General features: G+C 46.1%; 1 protein-coding gene across 1 annotated transcript in view; it reads left to right on the top strand.

The window, feature by feature from the left end:
* Positions 1-20,861, top strand: part of OTOG (otogelin) — a 104,133-nt gene that overhangs the window by 32,771 nt on the left and 50,501 nt on the right. Inside the window, 8 exon segments of the mRNA XM_017870066.1 lie at positions 7,793-7,900; positions 12,500-12,638; positions 14,275-14,409; positions 14,693-14,839; positions 15,130-15,249; positions 17,115-17,231; positions 17,928-18,084; positions 20,702-20,728. Coding sequence (XP_017725555.1) covers positions 7,793-7,900; positions 12,500-12,638; positions 14,275-14,409; positions 14,693-14,839; positions 15,130-15,249; positions 17,115-17,231; positions 17,928-18,084; positions 20,702-20,728 — 950 coding nt within the window.

Genomic DNA, 20,861 nt, shown 5'->3' on the forward strand with positions numbered 1-20,861 from the left:
CCCCAAAACCCTGCCATTAAAGCTGTGAGAGCTGCATGAGTCAGGCTCTGTGGGCATGCCTTGCGTGGGCTGTGTACACTGAGGTGGCCCAGGGCCTGCACCCAGCTCTGCCTGTTTTCATTCCCAGGTCTGGGCTGAGAAGACAGCTGGCACCTCATCCCGTGCCTCGGCAACACCAGACTGTGCCCTTTAGCCTATGCAGAGATTAGTGGCCTGGGAGTCGTGGCCCAGGCCTGGCAGCCAAGGAAAATGAGAAGGAGGTCAGGGCTTCTAGGTTAGGAAGGGAAGGGGACAGTCAGTTAGAGTTTTACTGCTTCTAAGACACTTTGATGTTACTCCTTCAGTCTCAGAGCATCCATGATAAAGAGGTGGGAGGACCATGATTCCCATTTTGCAGATGAAGAAACTGAGGCCAGGGGAAAGGTTTAGGGAAGTGGTGCTTAAATAACCAGGACTCAAACCCAAATCTCCTTACTCCAAGCCCAGTCGCTGGCCCAGAGCACATGAGGTCTAGGATCTGTTCCCCTACACAGAGATCATAATGTGAGTTGTGAGCCTGCCCCTTTCAGGCAAGAGTGCCTGAAAGAGAACCTGCAAGCAACCCTAGGCCTGACCGCCTGCTGCCAGTTGGGCCCCAGAGTGGCATGTGAGGAGTATCTTTGTCACTGAAGGCCCCTTGTGACACCATCCTGTGTGCACAGCCTGCCTCTCAGCCTGAGGTCAGGAAAAGCCAGGGTGTCTGGGGTCAGGAACCGAGGGTCACTCACTGCCAAGAGTGGTGGCAAGGCCAGAGAGGCACAGTGGAAGGGGAGCCGGAATGGAGACTGGGAGACCAGGCTCTGGTCTCAGTTTGGCCGATGACCCATTGTGTGCTGTATCAAAGGCTCTCTAAGGAGCTTACACACATGCCTTAGGGGCTTGTCAAAGTGAAATTGGTACGGTCTCAATTTGTAAGGGAAGGACAGGCATTTCCTACCATTCTGGAACATCCTCTTGCTGGGATAGGGCTCCCAAAGATGCCCAACCATCCTTAACAACCCCTACCCAGGACCCTTGGTAACCATGATCACCTCTGTGTATGAGAGTTCCGACTGTCCGGCCGCCATGCCCTTCTCCATAATGTATCTAAGAATCTCCAAAGAACGGTCTGTGGCTGTCTGTGCACCTCTATATTTCTTTGCATCTGGGGTCTGAGCCAAGGGCCCTGGGGCCACTAGGCAGTGAGGCACAATGAGCACAGACTCTGGAGTCAGGCTTGAACCCGGCTCTACCACTTCCTGACTGAGTTAATTAATTACCCTGAATCTCAGTTCCTTCATTTGTAAAATGGCACAGAGTAAACACTATGTGAGCAGATAGCATTGTTTCTTCTCATCTGGATCTCATGCATTTGCAAATAACCTCCCTGAGGGGTACCTGGAGTGAGAAGGTCCCCTACAAGGTAAAGAGAGGGTACTTTGCAAATTGAAGACTCTTTGAGGACCAAGGCCAAAGCCTTGAGTCCTTGCATGCTCTTCCCCATTATGGGCACACGGCAGGTGCTCAGGGATGCAGACAGGTCTGCTAAGGGCAAGGAGGGAGTAATGGGTGGTGAGCAACAGGCCACTGTGAGGAATCAATGAGCTCACTCAGCGGAAGCACTGAGTGGGGTATCTGGCACACTGGGCGCTGCAGTGGGTTGGAGACCACTGGAGAGGAAACCCAGGTTCACTTCCTGAGGGAAGACCCCTCAGGAAGTGGCTGGAGACAGGGCTTGGGGCTGAAGGAGGAAGGCAGTGAGCCAGCCCTTCACTGGTATCTGATGCAATTATGGGGGAGAGAGGGGCAAGAGACCAATATGTATTGTGTTTCTATTAGGTGATAGGCAGTGTGCCCAGGCCTGTAAGATTCTCATAATGACCTTCGGAGGAAGCTGTCATTATTCCTGTTTTAAGCTTAAAAAAAAAGAGGCTTAGAAAGGTTACAGTGGCTTCAGGTAAAACGTAGTGAATTACGCACGTGCTTTTTTTCTTTCCTGCTTCCTCCCACAACCACAGTGGAATGATAATGGGGTTAAAAGGTATAAATCCCAAGGGACAAAGAGAGAGAAGAGTGGAGAGGTCAGTAGTTTTTGAAGAAGGAACGTGGGTGGATGTGTAGAAACTGGCCTTCCAGAGGGGAAGGCCAAGGAGAAACAAATTGTACGTGCATTTTGGAAAATAGTTTGGCAGTTTCTTATATAAACATGAATCTACCAGAGCACCCAGCAGTTCACCCTGAAGTGTTCATCCAAGAGGAATAAATAGAAGGGAGCGTGGGGGGAGGGAGACAGGAGGTTGGGTTGCAAGTCTGTGCAAGGAGGAGTTCAGCCTCCAGATCCCCTACCGCTTCCACTGGGGTCACACCACTACCCCGGCCCCATCCAGCAGGAGAAAGGAGAGTATCAGGAGAAACCAAATCAGAAACTTTGGTCTTGGAGGCACCAGGAAGGGTGAGATGCATCGTGGAAACAGGGAGATTCAGTGAAAAGCAAGTGGAATCCCAGCAAATGGAGACTTTTGCCTCCCAGCCCAGAGATGAAAGAGATTTATTCTCTTGAAAATTGGCTAGGCCAATAGAATGACACAACAGAAACTGACATTTTGGGGGTTTCTCAACAAAATGGTGGGTCCTCCTTAAATAAGGAGGCTCCAGTCAGCTTTTGGTGCCTCACCCTTTTTTTTTTTTTTTTTTTTTTTTTTTTTTTTTTAGGAAGTGATGCATAATTTATATACAGTAAATGACACGGATCCTAAGTATACCGTGTGTTAAGCTTTGACAAATTGATACCTGCTTATAACCCACACTCCTGTGAAGATATAGAACATTTCTGTCACTCAGAAAATTCCCTAATGTTGGTGCCCTATATATTCCCTAATGTAGAATATATAATGTTTATCTATTCTAGATACAAGACTTTTGTCAGTCCCTTCCAGCCAGTTCCGCCCCCACCAGCATTGCTCTGCTTCACATCAGCAGAGACAGGTTCTGCCTGCTCTAGAACTTCATGTAAATGGAATCATACACTATATACCCATTTGGGCCTGGCTTCTTTTCCTTAACTCTTGAGGTTGATCTACATTGTTGCATCTATCAGTACTGTGTTCCTTTTTCTATACCAGTAGTATTCCGTTATATGGATATACAATTATTTGTCTGCAAAGGTTTTATATATAATAAAATGCACCTATTTTTAGTGTATGGTTTGATGAATTTTGACATCGATGTGTATATCATCACAATTAAGATATATAAAATATCTATCACCAACAAAGTTTCCCTCATACTCCTTTGTAGTCAATCCTACCCCTGTGAGTGCTAGGCAAACACTGGCTGACTTTTTGTCACATAGAGTAGTTATTTCTGTTCTAGAACTTTATGTAAAAAGATCCATATATATACAAACACACACACATACACACTCACAAACTTTTTTGGATCTGGATTCCTTAGCTCAGCAATAAAGTTTTCAAGATTCAAAAAAGAAAACAATTATTTATCTGCTCAAGCATTGATGGACATTTGGATTGTTTTCAGTTTGGGACTATCTTGACTAAGACTGCTATTTATTTCCTTTGGATGAACATTTCAGGGTGGAAATGCTGGGTCCTAGGATAGATTCATATTTATATAAGAAACTGTCAAGCTGTTTTTCAAAGTGATTGGACAATTTTACACTTCCAGTGTGTGAGAATCTGGCTGTTCCACATCCTCTTCCAGTGTTTGAGAATCTGGCTGTTCCACATCCTCACTAACGCTTGGTGTTTTCAGTCTTCTCCATTTTTGTTATTTCAGCAAGTACATGGTCCTATCTCATTATGGCTTTGATTTGTATTTCCCTAAAATGACTATGAGTACTTTTTCATATGCTTATTGGCCATTTGTGTATCTTTCTTTGTGAAGTGTCTGTTCTGGTCTTTTGCCCATTTTTAAATTTGGTCTTTTTCATTTGATTGAGTTGTAAAACTTTTTTATGTATTTTAGATACAAGTCCTTTGTCAGGCATATGTATTGCAAATATTTTTTCCCAGTGTGGGTTTGCCTATTTATTTACTTAACGTGCCTTGAAGTATCTAAAACTTCTGATGAGAAGTTTTAATTTTGATAATGTCTAATTTTTTTCTTTTAAAAATCTCCTTCATTTCTGATGATGTCTAATTTATCATTTTTTTCTTTATAGTTAGTCCTCAAGGTTGCAAAGATATTCTCCTATGTTTTCTTCTAGGAGCTTTACAGTTAAATGTAATGGATTAAATCATTAATTTATTATTATTATTTTTACTGACAAGGTCTTGCTCTGCTGCTCAGGCAGGAGTGCAGTGATGCCATCACGGCTCACAGCAGCCTTGAACTCCTTAGCTCAAGTGATTCTCCTGCCCCAGCCTCCTGGGTAGCTAGGACTACAGGTGTGCACCACTATACCTGGCTAATTTTTAAAATTTTTTGTAGAGATGGGGGTTTTGCTGTGTTACCCAGGCTGGTCTCAAACTCCTGACCTCAAGAAATCTTCCCAAAATGCTAAGATTACAGGTGGGAACCACTGCAACTGGCCAGCTTTACAATTTTAGCTTTTACATTTAAGCCTATGACCTATTTAAAATTATTATATTTTACACATGTTGCAAAATGGAATCAAGGTCTATTTTATTTTATTTTTTGATGGACATCCAGTGGTTATAGCCCCATTTTTTTTTTTTTTGTCGTTTTTTTTTTTCCTTTTGTGGAGAACGGGGTCTCGCTGTATTACCCAGGCAGGTCTCGAACTCCTGGGCTCAAGCTATCCTCCCGCCTCTGCCTCCCTGAGAGCTGGGATTACAGGCGTGAGCTACCGCGCCCGGCCAGCCCCATTTTTTAAAAAAGACTTTCATCTCCCCATGTAATTGCTTTGGCATTTTTGTGAAAAATTAATTGACTGTATACACGTGGGTCTATTTCAGAACTCTTTTCTGTCCCATTGATCTATTTGTCTGCCTTTGTGCCAATACCCATTCTCTTGATTTATGAAGTTTTATAGTAGCCTTGAAATCAGGAGGTGAGAGTTCTTCAACTTTTTACTTTTCTTTCGAAAAGTTGTTTAGGTCTTTGCATTTCCAAGTAAATTTAGGATCACCTTATCAATTTCTACCAAAAAAAAAAAAAAAGCGCCTGAGATTTTGAATGAAACTGTGTTGAATTTATAGATCAATTTGGGGAGAATTGGTATCTTAGCACCAGTAAGTACTCCAAACCATAAATATGGTATTATTTTCTTGTTTATTGGTCTTCATTAATTTCTTTCAGCAATATCTCATAGTTTTCATGTAAAGGTTTACACATTTCTCATTGAAGTTTTCATAGGTATTTGCTGTTTCTGTTGATGTTATAAATGGTATTATTTTATTAATTTTCCAGTTTTAATTGCCACAATATAGAAATACGGTCGATTTTCACATATTGACCTTGTATTCTGCAATATTGCTAAATTCATTTATGAGTTCTAGTGGCTTTTTTTGGGCAGATTCTTTAGGATTTCAGTAAGTGATCGTGTCATCTGTGAATAAACATAGTTTTACTTCTTTGTTTTAAATTTTTACATCTCATATGTTTCTTGCCTTATTGTGCTGTATTGGACTTACAGTACACTTTTGAATAGAAGTGATGGAAGTAAAATCATTGCCTTTGTCTTGTTTTGGGTAAAGCAGTCTTCTACCGTTAATTCTAACATTTGCTGTAGTTTTTTTTTTTGCAAATGATCTTTATCAGATAGGGGAAGTTTCTTTTATTTCTATTATGCTGCAAATTTTAAAAAATAATAAATGGGTACTGAATTGTCAATTGATTTTTTAAATTTATTTTTTATTTTTTTCTGAGACAGAGTCTCACTCTGTCACCCAGGCTGGAGCACAGTGCTGCAGTCTTGGCTCACTGCAACCTCCAGGTCCAAGTGACTTTTATGCCTAAACGTCCAGAGTAGCTGGGATTACAGGCATGGGCCATCACGTCTGGCTAATTTTTGTATTTTTGGTAGAGAAGGGGTTCACCATGTTGGCCAAGATGGTCTTGAACTCCTGGCCTCAAATGATTCTCCCACCTTGGCCTCCCAAAGTGTTGGGATTATAAGCATGAGCCACCTCACCAAGCCTGTCAATTGATTTTATTTATTGGAGTATCATATGGTATTTTCCCTTTATTTTATAAATGTGGCAAATTACATTGGTTGATTTTTAAAATCTTAAACCAGTCTTACATTCCTGGGATAAACCCCAGTTGTGACTGATGTATTATTTAATATTCTATGGTCTGTGGTTTTCCATACTTGCAATGTTTTTGTCTGATTTTGGTATCAGATTAATGCTGGTCTTATAAAATGAGTTGGGAAGTATGCTTTCCTTTTCAATTTTTGGAAGAGTTTGTTTAAAACTTGTATTTATTTCTTCCTTAAATGCCTGGTGGAATTTACCAGTCTTGGAAAAGTTTTAACTTCAAATTGAATTTCTTTCAAGGTATTGGACTAATTCAGTTTACCTGTTCCTTCTTGGCTGAATATTTATAGTTTGCGTCTTTTAAGGAATTTGTTCATCCCATCTAAGTTGTCAAATTTATTCACTTAACATTGTACATAATATTTTCTTATTTTCCCTCTACTATCTGTAGAGTCTGTAGCATTGTCTCCTCTTTGTTCCAGATATTGGTAATTTGAGTATTCCTGTCCCTCTTTTTATCATTCAGTTTAGACAGGAGTTTGTCAATTTTATTAGTCTTTTCAAAGAACCAGCATCTGGTTTCATTGATTTGTCTCTATTGTTCTGTTTTCTATTTCACTAATTTCTGCTGTTATCTTCATTTCTTTTACTACTTACTTTGGATTCAACTTGCTCTTGCATTCCTAATTTAGAACTTTGATTTTAACCCCTTCCATTGTATATCCTGACCTGGACGTTCTGGCCACTTCAGAAGCCCTGAACCCCATTTTCTGTCTGCTCTTCTCAGTGAGACATCGTGCTGTGCTTGGATTCCATCATCCTGTACTGTAGTCCAGAAAGTGCCTCCAGACAGAAAATCTGGATACAGGAGCAACTAACAAGGGACTCCTTTCAGTATAATGCCTTATTTAGCACCCTTTCTTTTTACCTCTTTAACCCATGTGTTTGTATTCTTTTGAAAAATAAAATAGGAAGGTTAAGTAACTTGTTTCAGGTAGATCCTGGATTTGAATGAAAAATTATTTATTGTCAAAGTTTGTGTTCTTAGCCCTGCCCCAGGCTGTATCCTGTTGATGCCTGGATCTACCATGATGCTGCGGCCTGAGAGTTTTAATAAATGCCCTGAGGCATCCTTGGCTCCGGCCTGGGAGTGGTCAGATTTCATGGAAACCAGACTAGAAGATGGCAGTGCTGCAGCTTTGGGGCCTGTGGTCTGAGAGCTCCATGAACAATCTGGGTAGGAGGGTCAGCACCCATATCCATGGCCTGTTCATTAGTATACAACTAGTGCCTAAGGATCAGCTGGCATCCACTTGGCCACTAGGGCTATGGCTGGTAGAGATAAGCCTCGCTTCTTGATGGATGACAGAGACTTTCAGGCTGGACCTAGTCCGTTACTGGTTTTTCCAATTACTGAGGTCCCTCTGAACCTCACTGGGCAGCAGCAGGATGGGCAGTGAATACACAGTCAGTCTCTTCTAAGGTAAATGCTGGAAGCCACCTCTGAGCATCCAGGTTGAGGCAGGGTCCTCCACAGATGGCAGCTATGGGAGGGGAGCTCTCCTGACCGCCTGCTTACTGTGTCCCTACAGTCTGCTCAGACATGGAGATGCATGTTTCCTGCCAGAGGAGTGCCCCTGCACTTGGAAGGGGAAGGAGTATTTCCCTGGGGACCAGGTGATGTCTCCTTGCCATACCTGGTAAGTGAGGGTCTCAAGCAGGCTTTGCTTTTTTGCTGGGAGGGGGCATGGATATGGGTGCATGATCAAGAGTATAGTCTAGCATTTCCCTTTCATTATGTTTGTATTAATGTTGTGTGTTTGTGTGTTGTGTGTGGTATAGGGGTTTGTGTACACATAGGAGTATATGCATACAAAGGAATATTTTTGTTTTTACATGAATATGTTTGCTCAGTCATGTATGTGAATGTGTATACATGCATATTTGTAACCATGACAATTTGTTCGCATATTTATATGAACATATAAGTGTGAGTGCAAATCCAAAATGCATATGTGCATATGTGAACATGCATGTACATGGATGTATATAAAAAGACAGGCATTCACAAACTCAATATGTCAGTGAATATATACAATTAGAAATTTGTATATGTAGACAGGTGTGTTTACATATACTTTTGTGCATATGGATCCATTGAAAAATGTGTGCACATGTATGTGAAAAGTGTGTGGCTATATGTGTAAAATGGCTATACGTATTTGTATTCACACATAAGTGTAAATATCTATGTAAGTGTGCATTGTGTTTGCTTGTGAATAGATACATTCTTGTGTATGAAAGTATGTGTGAAGGTATTTGCTTAGTAATGTAAGTATGCGTATGTGGGAGTGTGTGCACCTGGATTGGATTCTATGGAAACAGACTCGGGGCTGGTTCTGCAGGGCCTGTTCTGGGACACACAATGGTGGGTAGGCAGTAGGTAGACTCAGCTTTCTGATAGAGAGAATGCTGCAGGAGGGGATGAGAAATTATAAATGTGCCCTGATGCTGGAGAGTAAAACCAGTCACTGTTCCAATTTCGAGAACCAGCTAGGGGTGGCCTGAGGTGAGCAGGAAGCCCCTGGCCCTGGAACTCCAGGGCCCAGCAGAGAAGCTCAGAGAGGTTCTATCTCAGAGACCCATCTGGGTAGCTGGAGCATGGCCCCCAGTCCCTGTCCCATGCTGGGACTGAAGCCACCCTGTTCCTCTGGCCTAGAGGAAGGCCATAGTGTTTCTTTCTGTGTTAGAAGCAGGGTCACGGTCAAGCCCATCTGCTCCAAGACTGGTTTCCTCAGATACATCAGAGTGCACTTGTAGGGTCAGAGCCCTGGCTGTCTGACCCCAGAAGTCCCTGGGTATAATGTTAAGACACAGACCTCTGCACAGGCTGTGTGCTCATTTTTTTTTTTCTTGGGATTTTGTGACTGTGGTGAGCCAGAGCACACCAGGTATGCCAGGCACATGAGGTGAGAGACTGGGGATGGCTGGCCTGGATTTGCCCAGGGGTGCTCAGGCCCTGAGATGGATTTGCTTCCATCACTTCACTAGACTCCAGACACTGTAGCAGCACCCTCACCCTCAGGCAGGGGATAGCTGAGTTACACTGAATCCTCTCCTGTGAGTGCATTGTGCTCATAAATCAGATCCAAGGCAGAGGTGGTGAGGAGTCTGGAGCCAAGGCCGAAGAGCTGGGATTATTTAGAATTGGGAACCCTGACTCGAAGAGGCATCTGCCTTCATAGGAGAGGCTGACTTGCCATAGGATGGGTGTCCTCTCTTCCATGGAAAACTAGGAGATAGACGGGCAAGTTTTTACTTTTTAACTCAGTTGTAAAAATTCTACCTCCTAATACATGGACAAACCTCGACATTTGCTCTCGAAGGACCTGCCACTGTGGCCCAAATTCCAGCTGCTCTCCCATGGGGAGGTGGGTGCTGGAGATGTGTTGCACTGGTGTGACTTGAGCATTTGCTGTGATCTCTTCACCAGGAGGGAGCCCGGCTGCCCATCTCTTCCCAGCTCTGCGTTCCATGTCGCCATGGTCTGCAGCATAGTCAGCCACAGTGGGAGTATTTCCAGCGTTTATGCGTTTATGGCTGAGTCGTAGGTCATGTAGGTGGGTGAATGACAGGATGGATACACATGCTTAGGAAGCCGCGTGGACTCAGTGCATGACTGAGTGTGTCTATGGCACGTGATTGGAGAAAGCCTACCCCTCATTGTTGCTGTCAGACACGGAGCCCGGGGTCATGCCCCTTTACTTCCAAGTATTTTGGCACTGAGCTCTGTGACTCTTGCCAACTCTACTCCTTCCTTAATTCTTGGAGATTTTGGTATCCATTTAGAGGTGCTTCTAGTATCTCCCTACATCTCAGATTCTTCATCCTCTCTTCCAAAGATCTTTCTCCATCCTAGTGGCGTGAGGGGTCATCTTGTAGATGTTGCCATTCCCAACAACTCACCCAGCCCATATCCCAGTGAGTCTCACCTCACCTTCTGTCTTTCTACTCCACTCCCTCTCTGACTCCCTCAATCCTGCAACCCCACAGGGATTTCTCATCCATGGTCCCTACCACCTCTCTGTTGCCTCTCACCCCCTCGATGTCTCCTCTTCCCTTTTACCTCAACCTGTGATCCAGAACCATATCGCTTCCTTGAATGCAGCCCCACTTCTCTTCCTCCTCATGCTTTGCCCTACTTGTTTGGCAAAACCACAACCCTGGTGACATCCACACCTTTACTTCCTTTGTACCTGCATCCATGCAGCTGAATGTGACTGGAGGGATGCACAAAACCCGACTGCCAGCTCTCATTTTAAATTCATGGGCTCAGAAGGGTAGAAAAGGCCCTTAAAGCTGATGGGCTCTTGGACTGTATTTCCCGGGTCTCCTTTGCTCTTTCATCCCACTAGATAACTATTCCACTCTTTCTCTTCTCTCCTCAAAGCCCCGACACCTCCTTCCCTCTCATTCTCAGCTGGTGATCCTGCTTCCTATTTCCCCGAGAAAATTAAAGCCATGAGAAGAGAACTTTCCAGGCTCTATACCCAAGTATTTTGCCTGTACAACAGATGAACTAAGTGTCCGTGTTCCTATCTAAAGCCAATGTCTTCACTTGTCCTCTGGGTCCTAGTTCTTCATTTGCCCACCCAAGGGCATCACTGCAGCATCTCTCCCTCTTTTCTCCCATAGAAACAATTTGCATTCTCTACTGGCTCATCCCTATTGCATAAAAATATATTGTTTGAAAAAATTCCAACCTCCTAGAAACTGCTCCATTTCTCTGCTCGCCTTTTATTGCAAAACTCCCTGAACACTTTTTCTATACTTGCTGTTTCAACTTCCTGTTCTCCCATTCCCCTTTAAGCCCTTTCGGTCAGGTATTTTCTCCATCATTCCATCAAGACTATTCCTACTAAGGTCACCAGTAACTTCCATATTATTAACTGCCCATCCATAGGCAGAGGACTACCAGATTTCTACCTGTAGTCCAATCCATGCTTCTCAACTCTAGGCTCACACATCCAACTGCCTACTTGACATCACCATATGTATGTCTAATGGAGGTCTCAAACTCAACATGTCCAGAACAGCACATCTGATCTTCCCCTTCAAACCTGCTTCTCCCTCAGCCTCCCCTATCTGAGTTGATGAAGACTTCGTTCTTCCAGTTGCTCAGGCCAAAAAAACTTGGAGTCAACCTCGTGTCTTGTCTCTCACTACCTATATCCAATCTGTCTGCAAATCCCTTTGGTTTTACCTTCACAATACACCCAGAATCTGACAACTTCTCAGTCTCTCCACTGCTGTTACCCTGCTCCAGGCTGCCATCATCTCTTCCCTGATGTGCTGCAGTAGCTACTCAACTGGTCTTTCTGCTTCCCCTTGACCCCCTTGAGCTTAGGCTCAGTGCGGTAGCCAGAGTGGAACATAAATGACATAGTGTCATTCCCATGATCAAGTCTTCCAATGCCCATCCCCCGCTCCCATTCCTAGCAGGAGCTAACCTTCCTATAGTGGCCTTATTGGACCCATGTCACCTGACCCTCCATTGCCCCTCTGAATTCCTCTTCTACTCTCTTGCCCTTACACTCTCCATTTTAGCCATGTTGTCTCCCAAGTGTTCCCCAGAGCCTTTGGAGAGACTGTACCCTTTGTTTGGAACAACCTTCTTCCAGATGCCCATGAAACTAACTCTGTCGCCTCCTTTACATCTCTACTCACATGTGCCCCAACCACCCTATTTAAAATTGTAACCCACTCCACCCACATTCCCAGTGACCTGTATCCTGTTCTCCCATAACACTCATTGCCTTCTAATGCACTATAGTACATACTCGCACTGCCTGATTACTTTTTATTTAGTGTATCTCTTCTTCCTCTAGAATAAACATTCCCAGAGGCAGATGGTTTTCTTTTTTTGCTATTTTATTCACTGATGTATCACAAAATTTTGGAAAAATGCCTGGGATATGGTAGGCACCTAATATTTGTTGAATGAATTGGTAAGTGAATGAACGGAGTGGTAAAGGGAGTATGGACTTTGGAGTTAAATAGATCTGGGTTAAATATCAGGTCCATTACTCATTGGCTGTGTCTCATAACCTCTCTGAGCCCTGGTGTCTCCTGCATGAAATCACAATCCTGCCCTTGAGACTCCTGTTAGAGGTTGGTGTTTGTTGACCCCTTTGCCAAGGGAGACAGTGCGCGTGCATTCGCTAGGCCATGGCTCTGCATGAGTATTCAGGTATGGGGTGGGTGTGCTGTATGAGCTGGTCTGGGCCTGTGTGTTTCAGTGTGTGCCAGCGGGGCTCATTCCAGTGCACCCTCCACCCTTGTGCCTCCACCTGCACTGCCTATGGCGACCGGCATTACCGCACATTTGATGGGCTCCCATTTGACTTCGTGGGGGCATGCAAAGTGCACCTGGTCAAGGTGAGTTCCCAGATGTTTCTGCCCAGCTGGCTCCATGCAGACCTGTCAGGGCACCCTGGTGCTCCGGACTCCAGTCCGATGCAGAATTGGGTGGTTGGGAATCTAAGCCCTGAGTTGGGGCTGTCTAGAGACTGGAAGAAGTGCTGAGATGCAAGCTCAGGGTTGGATGGAGCTCACCAGTCCGGAGGTACCACACTGCCTGTCTGCTCACTGTTATAATCTTGCTCTAGTGGGTCCCAGTGCTTTTTTCAAGAGCCAATGCTTTTTGAGCTTTTATTATATACCTAGGGGTCTATTGAGCCATATTTTGTGGATTATTTCACTTAAATATCACAGCAGCTCTGCAAGGTAAAGTTTATGGATCCCATGTTATAGATGAACAATTCAGGCTAAGGGAAGTCAGGTAACTTGCCCAAGGTCCCCCATCAGTCAGTGGTAGAGCTGAGGTCAAGTTTGACCAAGAAATCTGACTGGAGAGTTGGTGTGCTTAAAGGAGTCACAGGTTACAATTTTCAGCTCACCTGGAGGAAGAAAACTGGTGATGTGGGGGGCACAGTGAAGGCAGGATCCCTACCCCAGGAGGAAGGGGCACTGCTGTGGTGGAGGAGTGTCACAGACACACCCAGGGGACCTTGGTTTTGCTAATAGCCTATCTCATCTTATAACAGTAACATCAATAATAAAAATAACATATAATAATAACAATGCCAAAACCTTTTATGGAAGGAATCCTATCTACAGGGCAGGTACTGTACTGGGGTCTTTCACATAACTGCAGTAAATCCCCACGAGATAAAGATTATTGACCTCATTTTATTTAAAAAGTTCTAAAGGTTAATGCAGTGTATATTAAAAACAAATATTCCCCTTCCCATTTCTTCTGTTCCTGTCTCCTGTTGAATAACCACTCCAGTTGGGGATGAATCCTGCCCATTTTTCTGTGAGACCATTTTTCTGTGAGACATGGACACGCACACGCACACGCACGCACACACACACACACACACAGTTTGTTTAGTTTATATGAATAGGATTCTACAATGTGCTTTTTTCACTTAATAGGATACCTTGGACTTGATTTCATATAGTCTGTACACACTTTTTTCTTTTGAACAGCTGTGTAGAATTCTACAGAATACCGCCCTCTAGTTTGTTTTATTTTTTCCCCATCGATGGACATTTAGGTTGTCTCCAATATTTAAATGCTGCAGTGAATACCTGTGTGGATGTATCCCCAGGTTCTTGGCAGCAGAATTGCTGTATAAAAAGCTATGTTCATTTAAAATATTCGATGCCAGCAAATTCCCCTTCAAAAAGCTTACACTAGCATCAAGGATGTATGTGAGACAGTGCCTCTTCCCCATACCCTATCAACACAATCATCCCTATTGTATATTTGTTAATACATTAATTCATCAGATATTTTGGGGAGTCACTACATGTTAAACACTGCACTAGGCATCCAAAACCAGAACAGCTTCAGAGAACAGAAGTTACCCAAAGTCACACAGCTCAGCAAACACAAAGTAGAAGTAGATTGAAAGCCACTCCGGAGTGCATGTTCCTCCACCTCTATACCTCTCGGCAGGATCTCTTTTCTCCCTCGTTTTATTGGACTCGCTTATTCTCTCCTCAGAGCATGTCAGATGTCAGCTTCTCTGTGATTGTAGAGAATGTGAACTGCTACAGCTCCGGCATGATCTGCAGGAAATTCATTTCCATCAACGTTGGGAGCTCACTCATTGTCTTTGATGATGACTCCGGAAATCCTGTAAGGCCCAGTGCCTGTGAAGGTTGTGTAGACAATTTACAGGTTACCAGGGGTTGGGGCAGAAGAGGGCTGAGGACTGGCTTCCTTACCACAGCAGTTTCTCTTGGAGAGCCACTGAGTTAGGAGCCCAGACTGAATTCCTCTTGGCCAGGGTCAGGAACACAGAGGCCAATGTCAGGGTATGAGGGAGGCAGAGGCATTGGTGAGGTTCTGGCTGCAGGCATAGCCAACCTGGGCACTGGGAGGTACTTGGGCTCAGGAGTGACCATCTCTGTCCCTCTAGAGTCCAGAGAGCTTCCTGGATGACAAGCAGGAGGTCCACACATGGCGAGTGGGATTTTTCACACTGGTGCATTTCCCACGGGAACACATCACCCTCTTGTGGGACCAGAGAACCACAGTGCACATCCAGGCTGGGCCTCAGTGGCAGGTACTTATATGAACAGTGACCCTCTGCTCCTGCTTGGGGCTGAGCCAAGCCCTGGTTGTCCTTGGGTGAGCTGTACCCTCTCTGAGGAGCCAAGAAGAGCATACCTCTGTTCTCTCCTCCACCCTGCTCTAGGCCCCTTCTCCTCTGACATTGCTCCATCCCTCTTCAAACTGTGACCTCAGCAGTGACTTCTAGGTCCATGATAGACTCCTGGGCTCCTGGTGATCCCTCTGCCTGTGGCTCACCCCTGGCATGGCTGCAACTGACCATGGTGTCCTCTCTCTTTTCAGGGCCAGCTGGCAGGCCTCTGTGGGAACTTTGACTTAAAAACCATCAATGAGATGAGGACCCCGGAGAACCTAGAGCTAACTAACCCCCAGGAGTTTGGCAGCAGTTGGGTTGCAGTTGAGGTAAAGCCTCTCCTCCAGGCTGGCTTATGCCCCTCACTCAGATGGGCACTACCAGCACTGAACCTGGCCCCAGGTCAGGGAAGAGGGACGCTGGTGTGAGGTTTCTCCTGCAATGTTCTCTCAGCCTCTGACTGCATCCCTAGCCCTAGACTCTGTACTATGGCCCAAAGATCATGCATCATCTTGTCTCACAAATCCAGCTGCCCACCCTACCCTGGACCAAGCCCTGGCAGGGTGATGGAGGGTTGGGCAGGTGATAAAGTCTGTCCCAGGAGAGATGGTCACTCATCATGATGCCCCCTGGTGCCTGGAACTAGGTCTGACACAGAGAAGAGACCAAGAGAGACTGAGGAGGGTTGAGGCAATCAGGGAAGGCTTCCTGAAGGAGATGAGACTGGTGCTGGCACTTAAAGCTTGGGCCATGCTTAAATAGATGAATATATCAGAGATAAGATCTCTGAGAGGAAGGGCAACACTAGCATAGATAGAAATGAGGGGGTCTGCCCCAAGGGACAGTCTGAGAGATGTCTAACTGAGGCTGCCAATCTGTGAGCTGTGGGGGAAACAGCTCTGAGTTGAGAGCAGGAGACCTGGGTTCTTGTTGGGTCATCTATTGACTTTCTGGGTGACCTTGAGTATGTCCCATCTCTGCAATCCTCTGCAAAGAGAGGGGACTGGGCCAAGAGAGGGCCGATGAATAGATTTCACTTCATGTGACAACTCTGATTGGTCAAAAGAGGCTGCTTGGGAGCTATATTGAGAAACATCCAAGATCTGTGTCAAGCTCAGCTGGAAGGAGGACCGTGATCGATTATTTATGTCTGCCATGAGAGCAGCAGTGGAGAGTGGTGTTATGAGTGTTACGCATTTGCCTCTCCTGGACTTAGTGATCTTAATGCCCTGCTGGGAAGTACACAGAGATGAGCCTATGTAGACTGGGGCATATCCTGGAGCTCAACTGTTCCAGGTGGGACAGGGCTGTTCTCACAGACTCTGAAATCCTGAGGTGGGACAAGGCTGTTCCCACAGCCTCTGTAAAGTGCACCCTAACACACCCCCATTTTAGAGAAGCTCAGTGGGTGACTAACCCTTGTTGTCCCCACACCCCCATACACATCATATTTCTCTCTTGCTAATCCTATTCGGCATATAATGGGTTCTCTAGTGAAAATGTAATCTAAGGAAAGAGATTCAGCAGACATCGGAAACATCTGTATTAGTTATCTACTGCTATGTAACAATTTTATGAGACCTAGTGGCATTAAACAACACTCATGTATTATTTCAGTTTCTGTGGGCCAGGAAGTCAGGACATGGCCTGACTTGTTTCCCTCCTTAGTGTCTCACAAAGCTGCAATCAAGGTGTCAGCCAGGGCTGGGCTCTCATCTGGAGGCTCCACTGGGGAAGGAACTGCATCCTCACCTGCTCACATGATTGTTGATTATATTCAGCTCCTTGCAACTGTAGGACTGAGAGCTTCCATTATTTTGGGGCCAGCTTTTGGCCAGAGACCACCCTCCGCTCCAAGAGACCACTGACACTTCCATCCATGTGGAGTCCCCCAGCATGGCTGCTTGCTTCCTCACAGCCAGCAACGGAGAGACTCCAGCAAGATGGGCTCTGGGATCTCATGTTGGGAATCGTGTGATTACATACACATGGCCATGTCCATCCCATCACCTGAGCCATATTCTGTTGGTTTGAGGCAAGGCATAGGTCCCTTCTACACTCAAGGGAAGGGGATTTTACAAGAGTATGAGTATCAGGAGGCAAGGATCATGGCAGCCACCCTAAAATCTGTGTCATGTCAGGCAATAGGCATTTGGCAAATAGGGAGGTCAACAGCCCTGCCTTTGCCCCTCAGTGCCCAGACACCCTCGATCCTCGGGATACATGTGTCCTGAATCCTCTCCGAGAACCATTTGCCAAGAAGGAGTGCAGCATCCTGCTCAGTGAGGTGTTTGAGATCTGCCACCCTGTGGTGAGTGGACCCCAGCCTCGGCCCCTCCCGAGCACCCCCTCCACTTTCCTGGGATCCCTTCAGCTCTCAGACTCCCTCATGTCTCAGAGGAGACAGCTCAAATCTCCAGGGACGATCTGCCTCTGCCGGTCCCCTGCCTCCAGTCGGCTCAGATGAGTCCGTCATATTTCCCCAGATGACCAGGCACAGACAACCAGGCAAACAGAACTTGTGCCCTTTTCAAGCTCATCTTGATCTGGCCCTTCCTCCTTATCACGAAGTTCTTCTAAATAGTGGACCCAAAGCCCTCATGCTGAGGCACTACCTATTGCCCATTCTGCTTCAGTGCATGCAGAGGAGGCTGGGGCTCAGCATTGCATGGCACCCTGCAGGCCTTGAAGGCTGCCGTCAGATTGGCCTTGGCTGTCTCTGGCCCTGGCTAGGCAGTTCAGGCTCTACCTCTGTTCAGCCACTCTCGGCTCCTGGATCAAACAGGCCAGACTCAGGAGAGAAGAGAGCTTAGTTCTCAAAAGTGGGCATCTGCCTGGACCATGGAGTTCTCGTTCCCTTGTACTTCTCCCTTCACATCTCATGAGACAGGACAGCTCACCCTGTCCTGTGGCCCCTTCATGTGGGTGCTGGTAGCCATCAGCTGAAAAGCTGCGGATCTGACATTTGGGATCTGTCCTTTGACCTCTGACTTCTGACCTTCTCCAGGTTGATGTCACTTGGTTTTACTCAAACTGCCTGACGGACACATGTGGCTGCAGCCAGGGTGGTGACTGTGAGTGCTTCTGTGCCAGCGTCTCTGCTTATGCCCACCAGTGTTGCCAGCATGGGGTGGCTGTTGACTGGCGAACCCCCCGCCTCTGCCGTGAGTGTCCCAGACAATCACCCGAGGGACAGAGTGTCCCCTGTGGGCATACACTAGGGGTACTGGCAGTCTGTCTAGCATTTGCTGAGTACTTAGAATGTACCAAGCACCAACTGCTTTGGGCGTGTTATTCATTGAATTCTTACAACTACCCTTTGAAACAGGGCTATATATTTCCTCTTTTAGTTGAAGAAACAGCTTAGAGAGAGAGATCAAGTAACCTGCTCAAGGTTAGTGGTGGAGCCAGGGTTCATCCCTAGAGAGTCCAATGCAAACCTGTGCTCATAGCCACTTTGTTAGAAGAGTCAGGAGCCTAGACCCAGGGATACCACTTGTAAGCTGTGTGACTTTGAACAAGCCACCCAACCTCTCTGGGGCTCAATTTTCTCAGCTGAGAAACAGGAATAGGCCTGCCCCCGGGTTGACTCTGAGGACCAAATGGGGTGATGAATATAGAAGTCCTTTGTCAGCTGAGGTTCACAGGTCCCATCAGAGGCAGCACAGATGATCAGTTTATTCAGAGCAATGGTGGTCTGCAAATGCTTTTCATTGCACACCCCTATCAAGTAAAATCATTTTGTGCACATACATATGCGTACATAGATATGCATCCATAGATATACTCTTCATGTAAAATACATAGACATATTTAAAAATTAATATTTAAAAGGTGAAAGAAAACATAAAGAAGGCTAAATTCTTCATTGATTATTTTTTATTTATTCCCACACACCAAAGGATTTTCCTGGTGCAAGCACCTCGCCTTGGGGTGTGATGGCCATTACACAACCTTGCTCTCTGGGGTCAGACTGATTGAGTTCAGACCCAGCTCCACCGAGTTGGCCTGGGAGTCTCTTCACCTGTAATAGAGGGGTGAAGATAGCTGCGTCTGCCTTGGAGGGTGCTGTGAGGTTTAAACAAGGCATTGTATGTACAGCACTTGGCACAGTGACCTATGCTAATGTGGGGGTTGTCATTTTTTCACGGACACCTGGGTACTCCCATGTCCTGAGCCCTGACGCCTGCAGGCAAGATGCCAAAGGAAGAAGGTGGAGCAGAAGGACACTTGCTGAGGGTCCACTGCGTGCCAGGCCTTGTGCCTATGTGCATTACTTCATTTAATATTCAAGACTAGGGGGAGGTGATTGAGGTGCTTACCTGGGGTACAAGGTTTCAGGGGGCACCAAAAATGCAGTAATCAAGAGAAATAATATTTTAATGTAATATTTCTGTAAAATAAAAATTGCTGCAAAAATACTGTGATGAACAAAATTTCAAAGGATCAATAGTATTAATGTTTCCTTTAGTCTCAGTCTCTACTCTGGCTCAGTGGGCGACTCAGTGGGAGACTGTTAATGATCTTGTCTTTATTTTTAAATTTTGATATTTTATTTATCATGGATTTTTTTGCAGTAATTTTGATGTCTTAAAAATATTGCATTAAAATAGTGTTTATCTTGATTACCGAGATTTTTGGTAGCCCCTTAAATTTCACATCCAAGACGAGCACTTTGCCTTACCCTGGTCCAGGCCCTGGCAGATCTATGGGGCAGATGCCAGTAGCGGTCTCACCTTAGAGGAGGGCACTAAATTTCACTGACGTTAAGTGACTTGGTGAGGGACGTGGGATTTGAACTCAGGTCTGACTCTAGAGAGCTGGCTTTTTAATGACTCTTGTTGGCTACCAACACTGGGTACACCCTGGAAACCAGAAACTTGGCAATTTTCTAATTTTCTGGTTCAGCCTTCTGAGTCTGCAGATGGAGGGAGAGGCTGGCACGTGCCCGCAGCCACACGGCGGGTCTGTCTCCTGACTTTACGTGCTGTTTCTGGAGGGTGACCCCAGATGCATTGACCTTGTGGTCTGGGGTGTGGAGTGAGTCGGTGGCTGTCTTCAGACCATGCCTGCGTGTGAAGCATGCTGCTCCTAAGCTTTATCCCAGGTCTATCTGCCTGGCTCCTCATGGCTTTGCTGCTGGTTTTAGGGGTCTCCCGCAAGGTCCCAGGCACTCCCCAGTGGACTGAACATCTGCAGCTGAGGGGCCAGGGGAGCAGGGTGTGGTGCTGGAGATGACCACTAGAGGGCGCGCTGAGCCCACGCTTGCAGGAGCTTCTCACAGCTTGGCTGGTGGAAGCGCCTCTGCAGTGCAAGGGGCTTGAAGAAGCCGGTGATGCTGGGGGCTCCTGGTCCCCTTCCCACCCAAGGCTCTTGGAAGACCAACCTCCGTCTTGTGCTTACATTCCTCTGGGGACCTTCTGCAACATTTCTGATTAAAACTCCCACCCCTTGGTTCTAATCCTGCTCTTTGGCACCACACAAAATACACCCGCTTCTTTCCAACATTCATTCGTTTGTTCATTTACTTGACACATCGCTGAGGTGCCTACTGTGGGCCAGTCTTTGAGCCTCGTGCTGTCAGCCCAGAGAGGAGCCATTCTATTTACTCCACTTAAGACATCTACATCCATGACCATCCCCAAATCTTGACATGTGGAAGGCAGGCCAGGCCCAGCACTTGGGGAAGAAGGGAGGCTGGGAAGCTGGGGGCCTTGGCTCTGTCTGTCTGTTCCAGGCTCTGGGCTGGCTCTCAGGAAGTCCCTGTTCTCTTTCTTTCAGCGTATGACTGTGACTTCTTTAACAAAGGTAAGACCATCCTCCCCACACAGAGTCTAAGGGGCCCAGGCACTGCCAGCCCTGCCCTGATGCCACACAGCATCAGCCATCCCAAGGCGCTGCTGGCCCTGGAAGAGCCATGACCCGGGCTGGGAGGGCCCCC

The sequence above is a fragment of the Rhinopithecus bieti genome, unplaced genomic scaffold, assembly GCF_001698545.2.
Source record: "Rhinopithecus bieti isolate Rb0 unplaced genomic scaffold, ASM169854v2 scaffold_986, whole genome shotgun sequence".
Lineage (NCBI taxonomy): Eukaryota > Metazoa > Chordata > Mammalia > Primates > Cercopithecidae > Rhinopithecus > Rhinopithecus bieti.